This window comes from Dryobates pubescens, chromosome 6, assembly GCF_014839835.1.
Source record: "Dryobates pubescens isolate bDryPub1 chromosome 6, bDryPub1.pri, whole genome shotgun sequence".
Classification (NCBI taxonomy): domain Eukaryota; kingdom Metazoa; phylum Chordata; class Aves; order Piciformes; family Picidae; genus Dryobates; species Dryobates pubescens.
The window spans coordinates 2,087,414-2,104,757 of NC_071617.1; the positions used below are offsets into that span (position 1 = coordinate 2,087,414).

Genomic DNA, 17,344 nt, shown 5'->3' on the forward strand with positions numbered 1-17,344 from the left:
TCTACTGCACTCATTAAATGACAGCCTTCTAAGTGGTGTGATTTGTGTGACTGTTTCTGCTACATTCATTAAGTTACAACCTTCTAAGGGGTGTGGATTATGTGAATGCTTCTGCTGCACTCATTAAGTTACAGCCTTCTAAGGGGTGTGAATTGTGTGACTGTTTCTACTCCATTCATTAAGTTACTACCTTCTAAGGGGTGTGGATTGTGTGACTGTTTCTACTCCATTCATTAAGTTACAACCTTCTAAGGGGTGTGGATTATGTGAATGCTTCTGCTGCACTCATTAAGTTACAGCCTTCTAAGGGGTGTGAATTGTGTGACTGTTTCTACTCCATTCATTAAGTTACTACCTTCTAAGGGGTGTGAATTGTGTGACTGTTTCTACTCCATTCATTAAATTACTACCTTCTAAGGGGTGTGGATTGTGTGACTGTTTCTGCTACATTCATTAAGTTACAACCTTCTAAGGGGTGTGGATTGTGTGAATGCTTCTACTGCACTCATTAAGTTACAGCCTTCTAAGGGGTGTGAATTGTGTGACTGTTTCTGCTACATTCATTAATTCACAGCCTTCTAAGGGGTGTGGATTGTGTGACTGTTTCTACTCCATTCATTAAGTTACTACCTTCTAAGGGGTGTGGATTGTGTGACTGTTTCTACTCCATTCATTAAATTACTACCTTCTAAGGGGTGTGAATTGTGTGACTGTTTCTGCTACATTCATTAAATTACTACCTTCTAAGGGGTGTGAATTGTGTGACTGTTTCTATTCCATTCATTAAGTTACTACCTTCTAAGGGGTGTGGATTGTGTGACTGTTTCTGCTACATTCATTAAGTTACAACCTTCTAAGGGGTGTGGATTGTGTGAATGCTTCTACTGCACTCATTAAGTTACAGCCTTCTAAGGGGTGTGGATTGTGTGACTGTTTCTACTCCATTCATTAAGTTACTACCTTCTAAGGGGTGTGAATTGTGTGACTGTTTCTACTCCATTCATTAAGTTACTACCTTCTAAGGGGTGTGGATTGTGTGACTGTTTCTACTCCATTCATTAAGTTACTACCTTCTAAGGGGTGTGGATTGTGTGACTGTTTCTGCTACATTCATTAAGTTACAACCTTCTAAGGGGTGTGGATTGTGTGAATGCTTCTACTGCACTCATTAAGTTACAGCCTTCTAAGGGGTGTGAATTGTGTGACTGTTTCTACTCCATTCATTAAGTTACTACCTTCTAAGGGGTGTGGATTGTGTGACTGTTTCTACTCCATTCATTAAGTTACTACCTTCTAAGGGGTGTGGATTGTGTGACTGTTTCTGCTACATTCATTAAGTTACAACCTTCTAAGGGGTGTGGATTGTGTGAATGCTTCTACTGCACTCATTAAGTTACAGCCTTCTAAGGGGTGTGGATTGTGTGACTGTTTCTACTCCATTCATTAAGTTACTACCTTCTAAGGGGTGTGAATTGTGTGACTGTTTCTACTCCATTCATTAAGTTACTACCTTCTAAGGGGTGTGGATTGTGTGACTGTTTCTACTCCATTCATTAAGTTACTACCTTCTAAGGGGTGTGAATTGTGTGACTGTTTCTACTCCATTCATTAAGTTACTACCTTCTAAGGGGTGTGGATTGTGCGACTGTTTCTGCTACATTCAGTAAGTTACAACCTTCTAAGGGGTGTGATTTGTGTGACTGTTTCTACTCCATTCATTAAGTTACTACCTTCTAAGGGGTGTGGATTGTGCGACTGTTTCTGCTACATTCAGTAAGTTACAACCTTCTAAGGGGTGTGATTTGTGTGACTGTTTCTGCTACATTCATTAAGTTACAATCTTCTAATGTGTGTGGAATTGTGTGAATGCTTCTACTGCACTCATTACATTACAGCCTTCTAAGGGGTGTGAATTGTGTGACTGTTTCTACTCCATTCATTAAGTTACTACCTTCTAAGGGGTGTGGATTGTGTGACTGTTTCTACTCCATTCATTAAGTTACTACCTTCTAAGGGGTGTGGATTGTGTGACTGTTTCTACTCCATTCATTAAGTTACTACCTTCTAAGGGGTGTGGATTGTGCGACTGTTTCTGCTACATTCAGTAAGTTACAACCTTCTAAGGGGTGTGATTTGTGTGACTGTTTCTGCTACATTCATTAAGTTACAATCTTCTAATGTGTGTGGAATTGTGTGAATGCTTCTACTGCACTCATTACATTACAGCCTTCTAAGGGGTGTGAATTGTGTGACTGTTTCTACTCCATTCATTAAGTTACTTCCTTCTAAGGGGTGTGGATTGTGTGAATGATTCTGCTACACTCATTAAGTTACAACCTTCTAAGGTGTGAGAATTGTGTGAATACTTCTACTACATTCATTGTTACAACCTTCTAAGTTGTGTGGATTGTGTGACTGTTTCTGCTACATTCATTAAGTTGCTACCTTCTAAGAGGTGTGGACTGTGTGAATGCTTCTGCTGCACTCATTAATTCACAACCTTCTAAGGGGTGTGAATTGTGTGACTGTTTCTGCTACACTCATTAAGTTGCTACCTTCTAAGGGGTGTGGATTGTGTGAATGCCTCTGCTGCACTCATTACATTGCAGCCTTTTAAGGATTGCTGGTTTTAGCAATGGTGCTTGAGGGGCAGGCACACAGCAAGGAGATTTGTTGTTACCTGTGGAAATGGAAGGAATGTCCTCCAGCTTTTTGCCGCCTGTTTTCTCTGTGGATATTTCATCTTTCCTATCAAGCAAATAGAGAGGAGTGATTAACTGATCAGCATGCTCTGCTGCCAATGGCAAATGTGTGGAAGAAAAGAAGAATAAATCACAGAAATGACCTCTCTATACACAGGCTGCCCAGGGGGGGTGTGGAGTTCACCCCTCTGGAGGTATTCAAAACCCACCTGGATGCATTCCTGTGTGATCTGCTCTAGGTGACCCTGCCCTGGCAGTGGGGTTGGACTGGATGAGCTTTTGAGGCCCCTCCCAGCCCCTCACATTCTGTGATTCTGTGGAAAAATTCTTTCCTTGGAGGGTGGCAGAGCACTGGGACCAGCTGCTGGACTCACCACAGCACTAGGTGGACTGCACACAAGGCACAGAGTAGCTGAGCAGCCATGTGTGCAAGCAAGGGTCAAGTTACCATCCTTGCACTTGTTTGTTCTCCCTGACTTCATTGGGTTCATGACACATCTTTCGCATCCTCAGGGGTTAATGCCAATAAATAATACTGCTGAGCAAATTATTCACATGGCAATTTCACTGCAACCACATAACTGCCATCGTTCATCTTCTGCAGGAGGCATCACAGAAAGGATAGGAGAAGATTGCATTGAATTCCCTGCAGGTACTGCTGAACTCCTGACTTGCAGAGTCACAGCAACACAGCTGCAGTATTTTGTACTAGATCATTCTTCCCAGCAAGAGAGATTGGCCATTGGGACGTGCTGCCCAGGGAGGTGGTGGAGTCACCATCCCTGGAGGTGTTTCAAAAGAGCCTGGATGAGGCACTTGGTGCCATGGTTGAGTTGATTAGATGGTGTTGGGTGATAGGTTGGACTGGATGATCTCCAAGGTCTTTTCCAACCTGGTTAATTCTGTACTCAGTATTGTGTGAATCAGACTGTGACCTAAAGAGGTCCTCTTCACAACTTCACTGAAGTAGCAGAGGGTACAGCCTGCTCCTCCAAGAGCAGCACACTAAGGGCAGTAAGACCTTTCCATTTCAGAAAAGCCCTGACTTGATGTACAGCAGCAACCAACTCCTCTGTGTGATTTGCCTCAACTCCTCAACTCTGTGAAGAGGGGGTTGGAACTGTGTGCAGGGGCGTTGGAACTAGATGATCCTTGTGGTCCCTTCCAACCCTGACTGATTCTATGATTCTATTCTCCTCTGTCTGTACTATAAATGAGAGGAGCTATTTCTAGCAGATTATTTGGGAGGTTGGTTAGACAGGCAATGGAACAAAAAGGTCATGTTCTGTATTTAGCAGTTTCTGTACTTCCTTCCCTCTCCTTCAATATGTTGTTTGCTCTTACAATGAACACAAATCCCGACTGGATGTACTGCTGCAACAAGAACTGCCAGTCCTGCAGGGAATCTGCTCATGAGGCTTCATGACTGATGTTCTCCAAGCAGTCAGAGGGATGGGGTCATAGAGGTTAAATCAGTGCACAAAGTGTGGGTTTCTTTCTGTCTTTGAACTCTGTGAATGGTTGACTGCTTACTATGATGGAGGCAAGATGATCTAAACCTCTCCTATGAGGACAGACTGAGGGAGTTGGGGTGGAGCAGTCTGGAGAAGGGAAGGCTCTGAGGAGACCTAATTGTGGCCTTCCAGTGTCTGAAGGGGGCTACAAGAAAGCTGGGGAGGGACTCTTGAGGGAGTCATAGGACTGGGGGGGATGGAGCAAAACTAGAAATGGGGAGATTGAGATTGGATCTGAGGAAGAAGTTGTTCCCCATGAGGGTGGTGAGAGCCTGGCACAGGCTGCCCAGGGAGGTGGTGGAAGCCTCATCCCTGGAGGTGTTTGCAGCCAGGCTGGAGGTGGCTGTGAGCAACCTGCTGTAGTGTGAGGTGTCCCTGGCCCATGGCAGTGGGGGTGGAACTGTCTGAGCCTTGAGGCCCCTTCCAACCCTGACAATTCTCTGATTCTATGATGGGTGTGATGTGGAGATTGTCTGCCATGCATCACAACATTTGGTTTGGTCTTGCTGAGATTATTTTCTGTGGTAAGTTTTACAGCTGTGTGCTGATGGATGAATTCTGCAGCTGTGACTGCTAGCTTTCCTGAAAAGCAGTGCTGGTATCTCTGTAGAAATGCATGTTATAAAAGAAAATGTTGAAGGCTGCAGAATAATCTCTGCTCTAAACCATTTTTTTATTATTATTCATTTGTAGCTTTTGGAAAACATTTAGATTCTGAGATAAGAAACTTCTAAGTGACATGTTGAGAGTTTCCTTTCCTGAAACTCACAGGATCACAGGATGTCAGGGGTTGGAAAGCACCCAAAGAGATCATCCAGTCCAACACCCCTGCCAGAGCAGGACCACAGAATCCAGCACAGGTCACACAGGAACACATAGAGATGGGGCTGGAAAGGCTCCAGAGAAGGAGACTCCACAACCTCTCTGGGCAGCCTGCTCCCCAGATTTAGATTCTTAGATAAGAACGTTTCCAGAGAAGGGCAAGGAGGCTGGGGAGGGGTCTGGAGCACAGCCCTGTGAGGAGAGGCTGAGGGAGCTGGGGTTGCTTAGCCTGCAGAAGAGGAGGCTCAGGGGAGACCTTCTTGCTCTCTCCAACTCCCTGAAGGGAGGTTGTAGCCAGGTGGGGGTTGGTCTCTTCTCCCAGGCGACCAGCACCAGAACAGGAGGACACAGTCTCAAGCTGTGCCAGGCGAAGTTTAGACTGGAGGTGAGGAAGAAGTTCTTCACAGAGAGATTGGCCATTGGGATGTGCTGCCTGGGGAAGTGGTGGAGTCACCATCACTGGAGGTGTTTGAAAAGAGCCTGGGTGAGGCACTTGGTGCCATGGTTGAGTTGATTAGATGGTGTTGGGTGATAGTTCAGACCTGATGATCTCAAAGGTCTTTTGCAACTTCGTCTATTCTATTCTATTCTATTCTATTCTATTCTATTCTATTCTATTCTAGTCTAGTCTAGTCTAGTCTAGTCTAGTCTAGTCTAGTCTAACATTCTGAGTGTTTCCTTTCCTGACCTTGGGGGATTGTGGCAGTTTTAGGCTGATGCCTGGGGAAAATTTCTACAGATGGAGTAGGAAAGTAGTAGAATGCAAATAAATTACCACTGGATGTAAAAGGGAAAAGCATGATAAGGTCTAAATAATCCCTTTGGTCTGACAACTAACAGAAAGTTAATTGTACAGGCTAACTCTTAAACTACCTCCTTGGGAAAGGAGTAAAATCAGCGTCCTGCCCTTTTTGCCCTGGGCAGCTCGTGGCTCAAAACTTGGGGACAGTATGTGCAGCATAAACATCTCTTAGAGAACACACCAGACACAGCACCCTGCTGTCTGTCCCTCTCTTCACATGCACACACATCTACAGCTCTGGGGTTCATTCAGAGCAGTCAGCATCCAGTGGCAAGGTTCTACTCGTGCTACTTACCTTTCCGGGAAGGTTCTGTGCTTTACTCGCTGCAGAGAGATGGAGAGAAACAGCATTTTACCAGGGGGTGTAGCCAAACTGGTGCAGCCACTGCTCTGAAGGCAGCTGCTGGCTGTGTGCAGACTGCAGGATTCCTCAGCTGGCCAACCCCTTAGCACAAGAATCACATCCCATGTGTGCCAAGAACAGCACCCTCACGTTGGCACCCTGGGATAGGAACGTGCTGCAGAAGCCACCTCCTGGACCCTCTGGCACCTCTCATTGGGGAAAGATTTCAGCTTAGATATGTGGTTGGGTTTTACTGGTTAAGGGACTGACAACAAAGAGTATAGAAACAGCCACTCTGAGCTAGAAGGTAGATTGGGGGGTTTAGAGGTGCTAGGGACTTCTGCTTCTCTTAGTTAGCTGCTTCAGGCAAGGGCTTCAGCGTAGGGATGCTGCTAGGGATATGCTCAGGACTTCTGTTAGCTGCTTCCTCTGTTAAGGGCTTCTGGGACTTCTGCTGCAAGTGGGACTCTGACTGTGTAATTTGGGGATTCTGCAACACAACCATAAAGCCTGATCTAGTGTGGGGTGTCCCTGCCCATGGCAGGGGGGTTGGAACGAGATGATCCTTGTGGTCCCTTCCAACCCCAACTGATTCTATGAGTCTATGATTCTGTGACTTCTGGGAGGACTTCTGAGATTCTGTGCTCCCTGGAATTTCATTGTTATATGGCAAGGGGGTCCATGCAGACTGGGTGTAGGAAGCTCTTCCCCAGGAGGGTGGTGAGAGCCTGGCACAGGTTGCCCAGGGAGGTGGAGGAAGCCTCATCCCTGGAGGTTTTGCAGCCAGGCTGGAGGTGGCTGTGAGCAACCTGCTGTGGTGTGAGGTGTCCCTGCCCATGGCAGGGGGTTGGAACTGGCTGAGCCTTGAGGTCCCTTCCAACCCTCACAACTCTATGATTCTATGCCTGCATTCATCACCCAATGGCCCCCGAAATGGGGGAGAAAACCAACACCCAACCATCCAGCAGAAGCCTGGTAGCTCTTTCCTTTACTCTGTCACTGTGCTTGCCTTCTAACACACGCCCCCTCCTCTTCCTCAGCAATACTTTTGCCCTTCTCTACGCGGCTGGGGAGGGGCTTTGGAAGGGCTGCCCAGAGTCTGAGCAGCTGCTGCTCATCCTCACCCGCTGGATTATTTCCAGGTGCTCCTGGGAGTTGCTGAAGTTTTTGCCGATGTCGAAGATGCAGAAGGTTTCCCTCTGGCAGGCAGTGACCCAGTTCTGGTACTCAGAAGTATCAGGGATGCGATCCAGGAAGATGCGGAAGGCTTCCCACACGGCCTCCTGGCAGACTGAGTGAGAGGAGAAGGGCTGGGGGTGTGTGCTTTGGACTAAAAGAACAAACTTGAAAGCCTTTTGCAAGTGATCTGGGATTGACACATTGTCCTGCACTTAGTGAATGGCATGAGACTCAACACATCTAAGTGCTGGGTGCTGCACTTGGGCCACAACAACCCCAGGCAGTGCTACAGGCTGGGGAGAGAGTGGCTGAGAGCAGCCAGGCAGAAAGGGACCTGGTGGGACTGGTTGATAGTAGGCTGAACATGAGCCAGCAGTGTGCCCAGGTGGCCAAGAAGGCCAATGGCATCCTGGCCTGCATCAGGAACAGTGTGGCCAGCAGGAGCAGGGAAGTCAATGACTTCCCCAGAATGACTTCCCTGCTCCTGCTGACCACACTCTTTCTGATGCAGGCCAGGAACATCAGACAAGATTAAGAGGTGCGCTGGCTGCAGAGAGAACAGCAGAGTGCTGCATCATTGGGGGAAACAAAGTCAACACAGTGAGAATAAGGCAGTGAGGAAGACTTTGAAAAGCTCCTCATTGCTGTCTACAACTACGTGAAGGGAGGCTGTAGCCAGGTGGGGGTTGGTCTCTTCTGCCAGGCAACCAGCACCAGAACAAGAGGACACAGTCTCAAGCTGTGCCAGGGGAGGTTTAGGCTGGAGGTGAGGAAGAAATTCTTCCCAGAGAGAGAGACTGGCCCTTGGGATGTGCTGCCCAGGGAGGTGGTGGAGTCACCATCACTGGAGATGTTCAGGAAAAGCCTGGCTGAGGCACTTGGTGCCATGGTCTGGTGGATTAGATGGGGCTGGGTCACAGGTTGGACTTCCTACCTGGCTATACCTCCCAGGGAGGTGGTTGGGGCCTTTTTCATGGAGATATTCAAGGTGAGGCTCAACAGGGCTCTGGGGAACCTGATCTAGTTGAGGATGCCCCTGCTGACTGCAGAGGGGTTGGACTGGGTGACCTTCAGAGGTCCCTTCCTACTCGTCTTTTTTAAAAGGGCTTTTGCAAACTTGAGAAGCTAATGTGAAAAGTTTACATCTAGTAGACCTTGGTGATTAGATACCATAGGGACCCTCAGGATCACAAAGTCCAGCCCAGAACCCTACTCTACAAGGGTCACCCCTAAACCACAGCCCCAAGCACCACAGCCAAACCACCTTGAAACACAGCCAGGCTTGGGGACTCCACCACCTCCCTGACCAGCACATTCCAAGCCCTGATCACCCTTGCCATCAAAAAACTTCTTCCTACTGTCCTACCCAGTCATGGCTTGAGTCCATTCCCTCTTGTTCTGTCACTAATTACCTGGGAGAAGAGAGCAGCAGCAGCCTCTCCACAACCTCCTTGTTGTAGACAGCCAGGAGGTCTCCCCTCAGCCTCCTCTGTTTCACACTAACCATCCCCAGCTCCTTCAGTCTCTCCCCATCAGATTTCTTCTCCAGGCCCTTCCCAGCTTCCTTGCCCTCCTCTGCCCTGGCTCCAGCACCTCCACAGCTCTCTTGGATTGAGGTACCCAAAGCTGGACACAATACTCAAGGTGTAGCATCATCAGAGCTGAGTACCAGGGGATAATCCCCTCCCTGCTGCTGCTGGACACAGCATTGCTGATCCAAACCATGCAACATTTGATTATCTGTGTCAAAACAAAGCACAAAGCAAGCAGCACATACACTGCCTAGAGCTAAAGAACCAGAGACTGGAACATAACTGTGTTTACTGAAGCAAAAGGAATACTTTCAAGGAGGAATAATATGCTACAACCACCTTCTTACCTCTTAACCTGTAGTAAGCTTGGTGGCTGGCTAGGATCTGCTTCACTGATTCTTGTGGGCAGACTTTGACACCAGTTGAGAGAAAGGATGACCTCTTCGTCCGGTGCTTTGCCATGTCAAATATCCTCCTTATGGTCGAGACTCTGGACCTCTTTGCTGTTCTCTCTGTTTTGTCTGACCCTGAGGCTTCTGCAAGGTGTTTGGCTTCACCACGGTTGATTTTGTTAGGGATTTCTGGCAGAGATAAAAGGTCAGATAAAATGGAAGTGTGTATACACAGGTGCCCCTCACAGGCACTGGGCATCCACTGCAAGATCAGGGCTGGAAACTGGCATGAAGGCATGAACCTGAGCTGCTGTTGATTAGCTGGTGTTGGGTGATAGGTTGGACTCGATCATCTCTAAGGTCTTTTCCAACCTGGTCAATTCCACTCCACTCCACTCCACTCCACTCCACTCCACTCCACTCCACTCCACTCCACTCCACTCCACTCCACTCCACTCCATTCTATTCTATTCTATTCTATTCTATTCTATTCTATTCTATTCTATTCTATTCTATTCTATTCTATTCCATTCCATTCCATTCCATTCCATTCCATTCCATTCCATTCCATTCCATTCCATTCCATTCCATCAGTGCCAATGCACTGAGTTAATGTGCTGAAGAGAAATATCCTGTGGTCACACAGGGAAACTGGGACTCAAGAGACCAAGTTTGCAGATGACACCAACTTAGGAGTCAGTGTTGATCTTCATGAGGGTAGGGAGGCTCTACAGAGGGACTTGGATAGATTGGATCCATGGTGAACGTTACCAGGAGGAGCTTCAACAAGGCCAAGTGCCAGGTCCTGCACTTGGGGCACAACAACCCCAAGCAAGGCTGCAGGCTTGGGGCAGTGTGGCTGGAAAGCTGCTGGCAGAAAGAGACCTGGGGGTGCTGATGGGCAAGCAGCTGAAGAGGAGCCAGCAGGGTGCCCAGGGGGCCAAGAAAGCCAAAGGCCTCCTGGCTGGGATGAGCAATGCTGTGTCCAGCAGCAGCAGGGAGGGGATTGTCCCCTGGTACTGAGCTCTGATGGTGCTACACCTTGAGTATTGTGTCCAGTTTTGGGTACCTCAATCCAAGAGAGCTGTGGAGGTGCTGGAGCCAGGGCAGAGGAGGGCAAGGAAGCTGGGAAGGGCCTGGAGAAGAAATCTGCTGGAGAGAGACTGAAGGAGCTGGGGATGGTTAGTGGGAAAGAGAGGAGGCTGAGGGGAGACCTCCTGGCTGTCTACATCTCCCTGAAAGGAGGTTGTGCAGAGGCTGCTGCTGCTTTCTTCTCCCAGGTAATTAGTGACATAACAAGAAGGAAAGGCCTCAAGCTGCCACTAGGTAGTTTTAGACAGGGCATTAGGAAAAAGGCATTGAAATGTGCTGGGCAGCAAGGTGGTTGAGTCCCCAAGCCTGGCTGTGTTTCAGGGTGGTCTGGCTGTGGTGCTTGGGGCTCTGGTTTAGGGGTGACCCTTGTAGAGCAGGGTTCTGGGTTGGACTTGGTGCTCCTGAGGGTCTTTTCCAACCTGAATGTTTCTGTGATTCTGTGACCTGATAACTAAGTTCCTTATATCTCAAAATGTGACTCCCACCCCCAGGACACTCAGGGTAAAAGTTTCTGAAGCCCTCCATCACAGAATCACAGAACTGTAGGGTTTGGAAGGGACCTCTGGAGATCTTTGAGTCCAACCACCCTGCTAAAGCAGGGTCACCTCGAGTAAGTTGCACAGGAACACATCCAGGCAGGTTTTGAAAGTCTCCAGCGAAGGAGACTCCTCAACCTCTTTGGCAAGCCAGTGGCAGTGCTCCATGGGCCTCAAAGGAAAGAAGTTTCACCTTGTTTTCAAAAGTGACTTGGGGTCAGATCCACAAAGGGCATTTCAGTGCTGGAGCTTCACCTTGCAGCACCTCGTTTGTGAACATAGCACTCTGCAGGGAAATTCCCAGGACAGTGATAAGCAAAGCCTGGGGAAAGTGAAGCTTCTCTCCATCAGTGTAGGGAAGTGTCTAAGCTGGCAGATAAGCCAAATGAGGAACAGTTGTACCCTCTTCAGAGACTCTTATCTTTCCTTTGGGCTGAGAGGCACATCTCCTCTCAAGGAAGGTTTAGTCTTGAACTCATCTTGAGAACTGGACCTTGAAACACTTCCTTTCCAGTGCTGAACAGGAGTTTGTCACTGGGGAAAGAAAGAGCTCTTCCCAGTCTCCCTCTTATTCACAGAGCACTTCTCGATGCTTCCCTGATATAAAGTGAAATACTAATTAGAACAGACTGTAATGATGTTTCTCTGCCCCTGGATGATAGGTGGTGTGAACGTTCTGGCATAAGCTGGGGTTGCTTAGCCTGGAGAGGAGGAAGCTTAGGGGAAACCTTACTGCTCTCTACAACTACCTGAAAGGTGGCTGTAGCCAGGTGGGGGTTGGTCCCTTCTCCCAGGCACCCAGCACCAGAACAAGAGGACACAGTCTCAAGCTGTGCCAGGGGAGGTTTGGGCTGGATGTTAGGAAGAAATTCTTCCCAGAAAGAGTAATTGCCCATTGGGATGTGCTGCCCAGGGAGGTGGTGGAGTCACCATCATTGGGGGGAGAAGAGAAGAGAAGAGAAGAGAAGAGAAGAGAAGAGAAGAGAAGAGAAGAGAAGAGAAGAGAAGAGAAGAGAAGAGAAGAGAAGAGAAGAGAAGAGAAGAGAAGAGAAGAGAAGAGAAGAGAAGAGAAGAGAAGAGAAGAGAAGAGAAGAGAAGAGAAGAGAAGAGAAGAGAAGAGAAGAGAAGAGAAGGGAAGAGAAGGGAAGGGAAGGGAAGGGAAGAGAAGGGAGAATTAACCAGGTTAGAAAAGACCTTCCAGATCATCCAGTCCAACCTATCACCCAGCACCATCTCATCAACTCAACCACGGCACCAAGTGCCTCATCCAGGTTCTTCTTAAACACCTCCAGTGATGGTGACTCCACCACCTCCCCAGGCAGCACATCCCAATGGCCAATCTCTCTCTCTGGGAAGAACTTTCTCCTCACCTCCAGCCTCTCCTCACCTCCTGGCACAGCTTGAGACTGTGTCCTCTTGTTCTGGTGCTGCTTGCCTGGGAGAAGAGACCAACCCCCACCTGGCTACAACCTCCCTTCAGGGAGTTGGAGAGAGCAAGAAGGTCTCCCCTGAGCCTCCTCTTCTCCAGGCTAAGCAACCCCAGCTCCCTCAGCCTCTCCTCCCAGGGCTGTGCTCCAGACCCCTCCCCAGCTTTGTTGCCCTTCTCTGGACACCTTCCAGCATCTCAACATCTTTCCTAAACTGAGGAGCCCAGAACTGGACACAGGACTCCAGGTGTGGCCTAAGCAGTGCTGAGTCCAGGGCAGAATGACCTCCCTGCTCCTGCTGGCCACACTGTTCCTGATGCAGGCCAGGATATTAATTTCTGAAGACTGGAAATGGTCCTGGAGTGTCAAAACAGCCTCAAGCACAGGGAGCCCCATCCTAAAAGGCAGACAAAATACAGGAGTCTGTTGAATTCCACTTCCTGAAGATTTCTGATGCAGTATTCCATGGTAAATAAATACCATGGGAAAAAATGTTACTGATTAATATAGCATCAAAGGCACCCATTTAGATGAGCTGAAATGTGGCACCTCTGCCTGGTTGTGTGACAGGAGCTAAGTGTAGCTTTGAGATTATCTTCCAGATTTGTGCCTACATATTCATGAAGCTGATAAAGTTAATTTGGAAATGCTTTTATTTCAGGGGCACTTTCACATTCTCCATGCAGTCAGGCCATGAGCATTGGAGATAAATGCAAGCAGAATAAATGGGATGATGAGAGAAGTCCTTTGAAAGAGAAGTGTGAAATTTGCAGGTAATTGGAAAGCTTTAAGGGAGGAAATGTAAAGACATTGGTGTAGGTGTGCCTGATGTGGATGAATCCAGCAGGAGCTGGGAGTGCTGCTGGGCAGCAAGTTGTGCATGGGGCTGCAATGTGCCCTGGGGGCCAAGAAGGCCAAGGGGGTCCTGGAGTGTATTAAGAAGAGAGTGTGTCCAGCAGATCCAGGGAGGTTCTCCTCCCTCTCTACTCTGCCCTGGTGAGACCTCATCTGGAATATTGCATCCAGGTCAGGGCTCCCCAGTTCAGGAGGGACAGGGATCTGCTGGAGAGTCCAAGGGAGGGCTCCAAGGATGCTGAAAGGACTGCAACACTGCCTGGGGAGGAGAGGCTGAGAGCTCTGGGGCTGTTTAGTTTGGAGAGAATCACAGAATCACCAAGGCTGGAAGAGACCTCAAAGATCATCAAGTCCAACCTGTCTCCACAGATCTCATGACAAAACCATGGCTCCAAGTGCCACATCCAATCCCCTCTTGAACACCTCCAGGGATGGGGACTCCACCACCTCCCTGGGCAGCACATGCCAGTGCCTAACAACTCTCTCAGTGAAGAACTTTCTCCTCACCTTGAGCCTAAACTTCCCAAGGAGGAGAAGGCTGAGAGAGATCTGATCAATGTCTATCAATAGTTGAGGCTGGGGGTCAGGAGGCAGGGCACAGGCTCTGCTCAGTTGCACCCTGGGATGGGACAAGGGGCAATGGTTGGAAACTCCAGCACAGGAGTTCCACCTCAGCATGAGGAAGAACTTCTTGACTGTGAGACTCACAGAGCCCTGGAGCAGGCTGCCCAGAGAGGTTGTGGAGTCTCCTTCTCTGGAGCCTTCCCAGCCCTGTCTGGCTGTGATACTGTGTGACCTGTGCTGGATTCTGTGGTCCTGCTCTGGCAGGGGGTTGGACTTGCAGATCTTTGGAGGTCCCTTCCAACCCCTAACATCCAGGGAGCCTGTGCACTGAAAAAAAAATTGCTTTGATGAATGGTACAAAACCTTCAAAAGAAATCACCAAAGAAGGTAGCAGAGATCAAAAGGCACAAGCATGAAAAATGAAGAGTGAAAACTTCTCTGTTGCCTGGGGAAGGATCAAATGCAATACTGCATAGAACACTAGACACTGGTTGCCATGATCTTACCTGAATCAAGGGAAAACAAGAAAGGCAAACCCACATTATCCTGACAGTTTGGAGCTGTGTTAATCAAATGTTTGAAGAAAAGTGAGCAGAGAAGTGTTAAGAGGAAACTAATTGCAAAGGATACTGTTAGAAAAAGAGTAGGACTTGAAGTGAAGAATAGGAAAAGCTCTACCACATATCTCAGTAGAAAGATCTCTGGGTGTGCATACATAGAATCACAGAATTGTCAGGGTTGGAAGGGGCCTCAAGGATCAGCCAGTTCCAACCCCCTGCCATGGGCAGGGACACCTCACACCACAGCAGGTTGCTCACAGCCACATCCAGCCTGGCTGCAAACACCTCCAGGCATGAGGCTGCCACCACCTCCCTGGGCAACCTGTGCCAGGCTCTCACCACCCTCCTGGGGAACATCTTCTTCCTAACATCCAATCTCAATCTACCCATTTGTAGTTTTGCTCCATCCCCCCCAGTCCTATCACTCCCTGACACCCTAAATATTTATCAGTCTCACTTATTTAACTTCAGAATGAACATTCAAAGCCTACTGGGTAGAAACCATAAGACTGAAATCCATATTGTGAGGTAGATGCAACTGTGATATGGAAAGCAATCTGACTGCTTTATTATGATGAATATTGTATGAAAGAAAGGAAGTTATACACTGAAGGTGCTTAGCATTGTTTTGTAAAGCATGCCAGAGGCAGCAACCTGTAGGCTTATCACAGGCTCACAGGGTGTTAGGGGTTGGAAGTGACCTCTGGAGATACTCAAGTCAGAGCAGGACCAGAGAATCCAGCACAGGTCACAAAGGAACACATCACAGAAGCAACCAGTTTGGAAAAGACCTCAGAGATCATCAAGTCCAACCTACTACCTAATACCTAACACCTCCTGACAACTAAACCATGGCTCCAAGTGCCACATCCAAGCCTTTTGTGAACACCTCCAGGGATGGGGACTCCACCACCTCCCTGGGCAGCACATCCCAATGGCCAATCTCTCTTGCTGGGAAGAACTTTCTCCTCACCTCCAGCTTAAACTTCCCCTGGCACAGCTTCAGACTGTGTCCTCTTGTTCTGATGCTGGATGCTTGGGAGAAGGCAACCAGTGGCAGAGCAAGAGTGACAGGTCTGGAAAGGCTCCAGAGAAGGAACAGAATAGAATAAACCAGGTTGGAAGAGACCTTCAAGCTCATCGTGTCCAACCTGTCATCCAACACCACTTAATCAACTAAACCATGGCACCAAGCATCCTGTCAAGCCTCGCCCTGAACACCCCCAGCGACGGCGACCCCACCGCCTCCTCAGGCAGCCCATTCCAGTGGGCAATCACTCTCTCTGTGTAAAACTTCCTTCTAACCCCCAGCCTAAAACTCCACAGCCTCTCTGGGCAGCCTGCTCCAGTACTCTGTGACTCTCAGAGTGCAGAAGTTCCTTCTCATGTTGAGGTGGAACCTCCTGTGCTGGAGTTTCCATACATTGCCACTTATCCTATCCCAGGGAGCAACTGAGCAGAGCCTGTGCCCTCCCTCTTGAACCCCAGCCCTCAGGTACTGATGGACATTGATTAGATCCCCTTGCAGTCTTCTCCAGACTGAAAACTAGCCTTATAGCTGTCCAGTTGTTGCAAAGTGATTTAAAAGGATGTAGTGTTTGTTGTTAAATACACTAGACCAGTATTAACCAGGTTGGAAAAGACCTTGGAGACCATCAAGTCCAACCTATCACCCAACACCATCTCATCAACTAAACCATGGCACCAAGTACCTCCTTAGGAAGGACATCGAGACACTTGAACGTGTCCAGAGAAGGGCAACAAGGCTGGTGAGAGGCCTTGAGCACAAGCCCTATGAGGAGAGGCTGAGGGAGCTGGGATTGTTTAGCCTGGAGAAGAGAAGGATCAGAGGCGACCTCATTGCCCTCTACAACTACCTGAAGGGTGGTTGTAGCCAGGTGGGGGTTGGTCTCTTCTCCCAGGCAACCAGCACCAGAACAAGGGGACACAGTCTCAAGTTGTGTCAGGGGAGGTTTAGACTCGAGGTGAGGAAAAAGTTCTTCACTGAGCGAGTCATTCGTCATTGGAATGGGCTGCCCAGGGAGGTGGTGGAGTCGCCGTCCCTGGAGGTGTTCAAGGGGAGATTGGACGTGGCGCTTGGTGCTATGATCTAGTTGTGAGGTCTGTTGGAACAGGTTGGACTTGATGATCCTTGGGGTCTCTTCCAACCTTAGTTACTGTGATACTGTGATACTGTGATCCAGGATCTTCTTAACCACCTCCAGGGATGGTGACTCCACCACCTCCCTGGGCAGCACATCCCAATGGCCAATCTCTCTTGCTGGGAAGAATTTCTTCCTAACTTCCAGCCTGAACCTACAACCTCCCTTCAGGTAGCAGTAGATGAAATGAAAGGAAGTTTTTGCCTGGTAATGTCAAATCATGATTCATCTCCTGTCAAATATGGCTCTGCTTCCATCAGAAACTGCAAGTGCCCAGACCCTGAATTATCTGAAGAGCAAATGAGGTGAGAGCAGGAGATCCAACCTCACTGAAATCTCTCAGCAGATCCCTGAAGCCCTCTGGAAGAAAACACCAAGAAATCTACATGGGAAGTAGCCACTCTTAAGTCTGCTGCCTTTTCCCAGCTGCATTAACAGTGACAGATCAGCTGCCCAGCCAGGCTGACAAACTAGGGCACAGCATTTTGTCACTAAGGTCTTTGGCAGCTTCTGTATGGACCAGAGGCTTTTCTGGAAGGATTTGCTTCTTCCCCAGGATTTACCCCTAAGCCATTAGCTTCAATTAAGGATTGTGCTAGTCATAAGCCTGACAAAGGACATTCTTCTGGTATGACTGTGGTGATGATTTGAGTTTGTCTGATTTAGGGTCAATGTTTGGTCCTTTCAGTCTGAGAAAGTGACCACACATTAGCATAGACTCATAGAATCAATAAGGTTGGAAAAGATCTCAGAGATCATCAAGTCCAACCTAGAATACATAGAATACATAGAACAAACCAGGTTGGAAGAGACCTTCAAGATCATCGCGTCCAACCCATCAACCAATCCAACACCGCCCAAG

General features: G+C 48.4%; 1 protein-coding gene across 1 annotated transcript in view; it reads right to left on the reverse strand.

Annotated features, from left to right (window-relative positions):
* IMPG1 (interphotoreceptor matrix proteoglycan 1) overlaps nucleotides 1-17,344 on the reverse strand; it is a 63,008-nt gene that overhangs the window by 34,332 nt on the left and 11,332 nt on the right. Inside the window, exons 2-5 of the mRNA XM_054162489.1 lie at nucleotides 9,242-9,475; nucleotides 7,308-7,474; nucleotides 6,136-6,164; nucleotides 2,681-2,748 (exon numbers count right to left, since the gene is read on the reverse strand). Coding sequence (XP_054018464.1) covers nucleotides 2,681-2,748; nucleotides 6,136-6,164; nucleotides 7,308-7,474; nucleotides 9,242-9,475 — 498 coding nt within the window. The remainder of the gene's footprint in view (nucleotides 1-2,680; nucleotides 2,749-6,135; nucleotides 6,165-7,307; nucleotides 7,475-9,241; nucleotides 9,476-17,344) is intronic.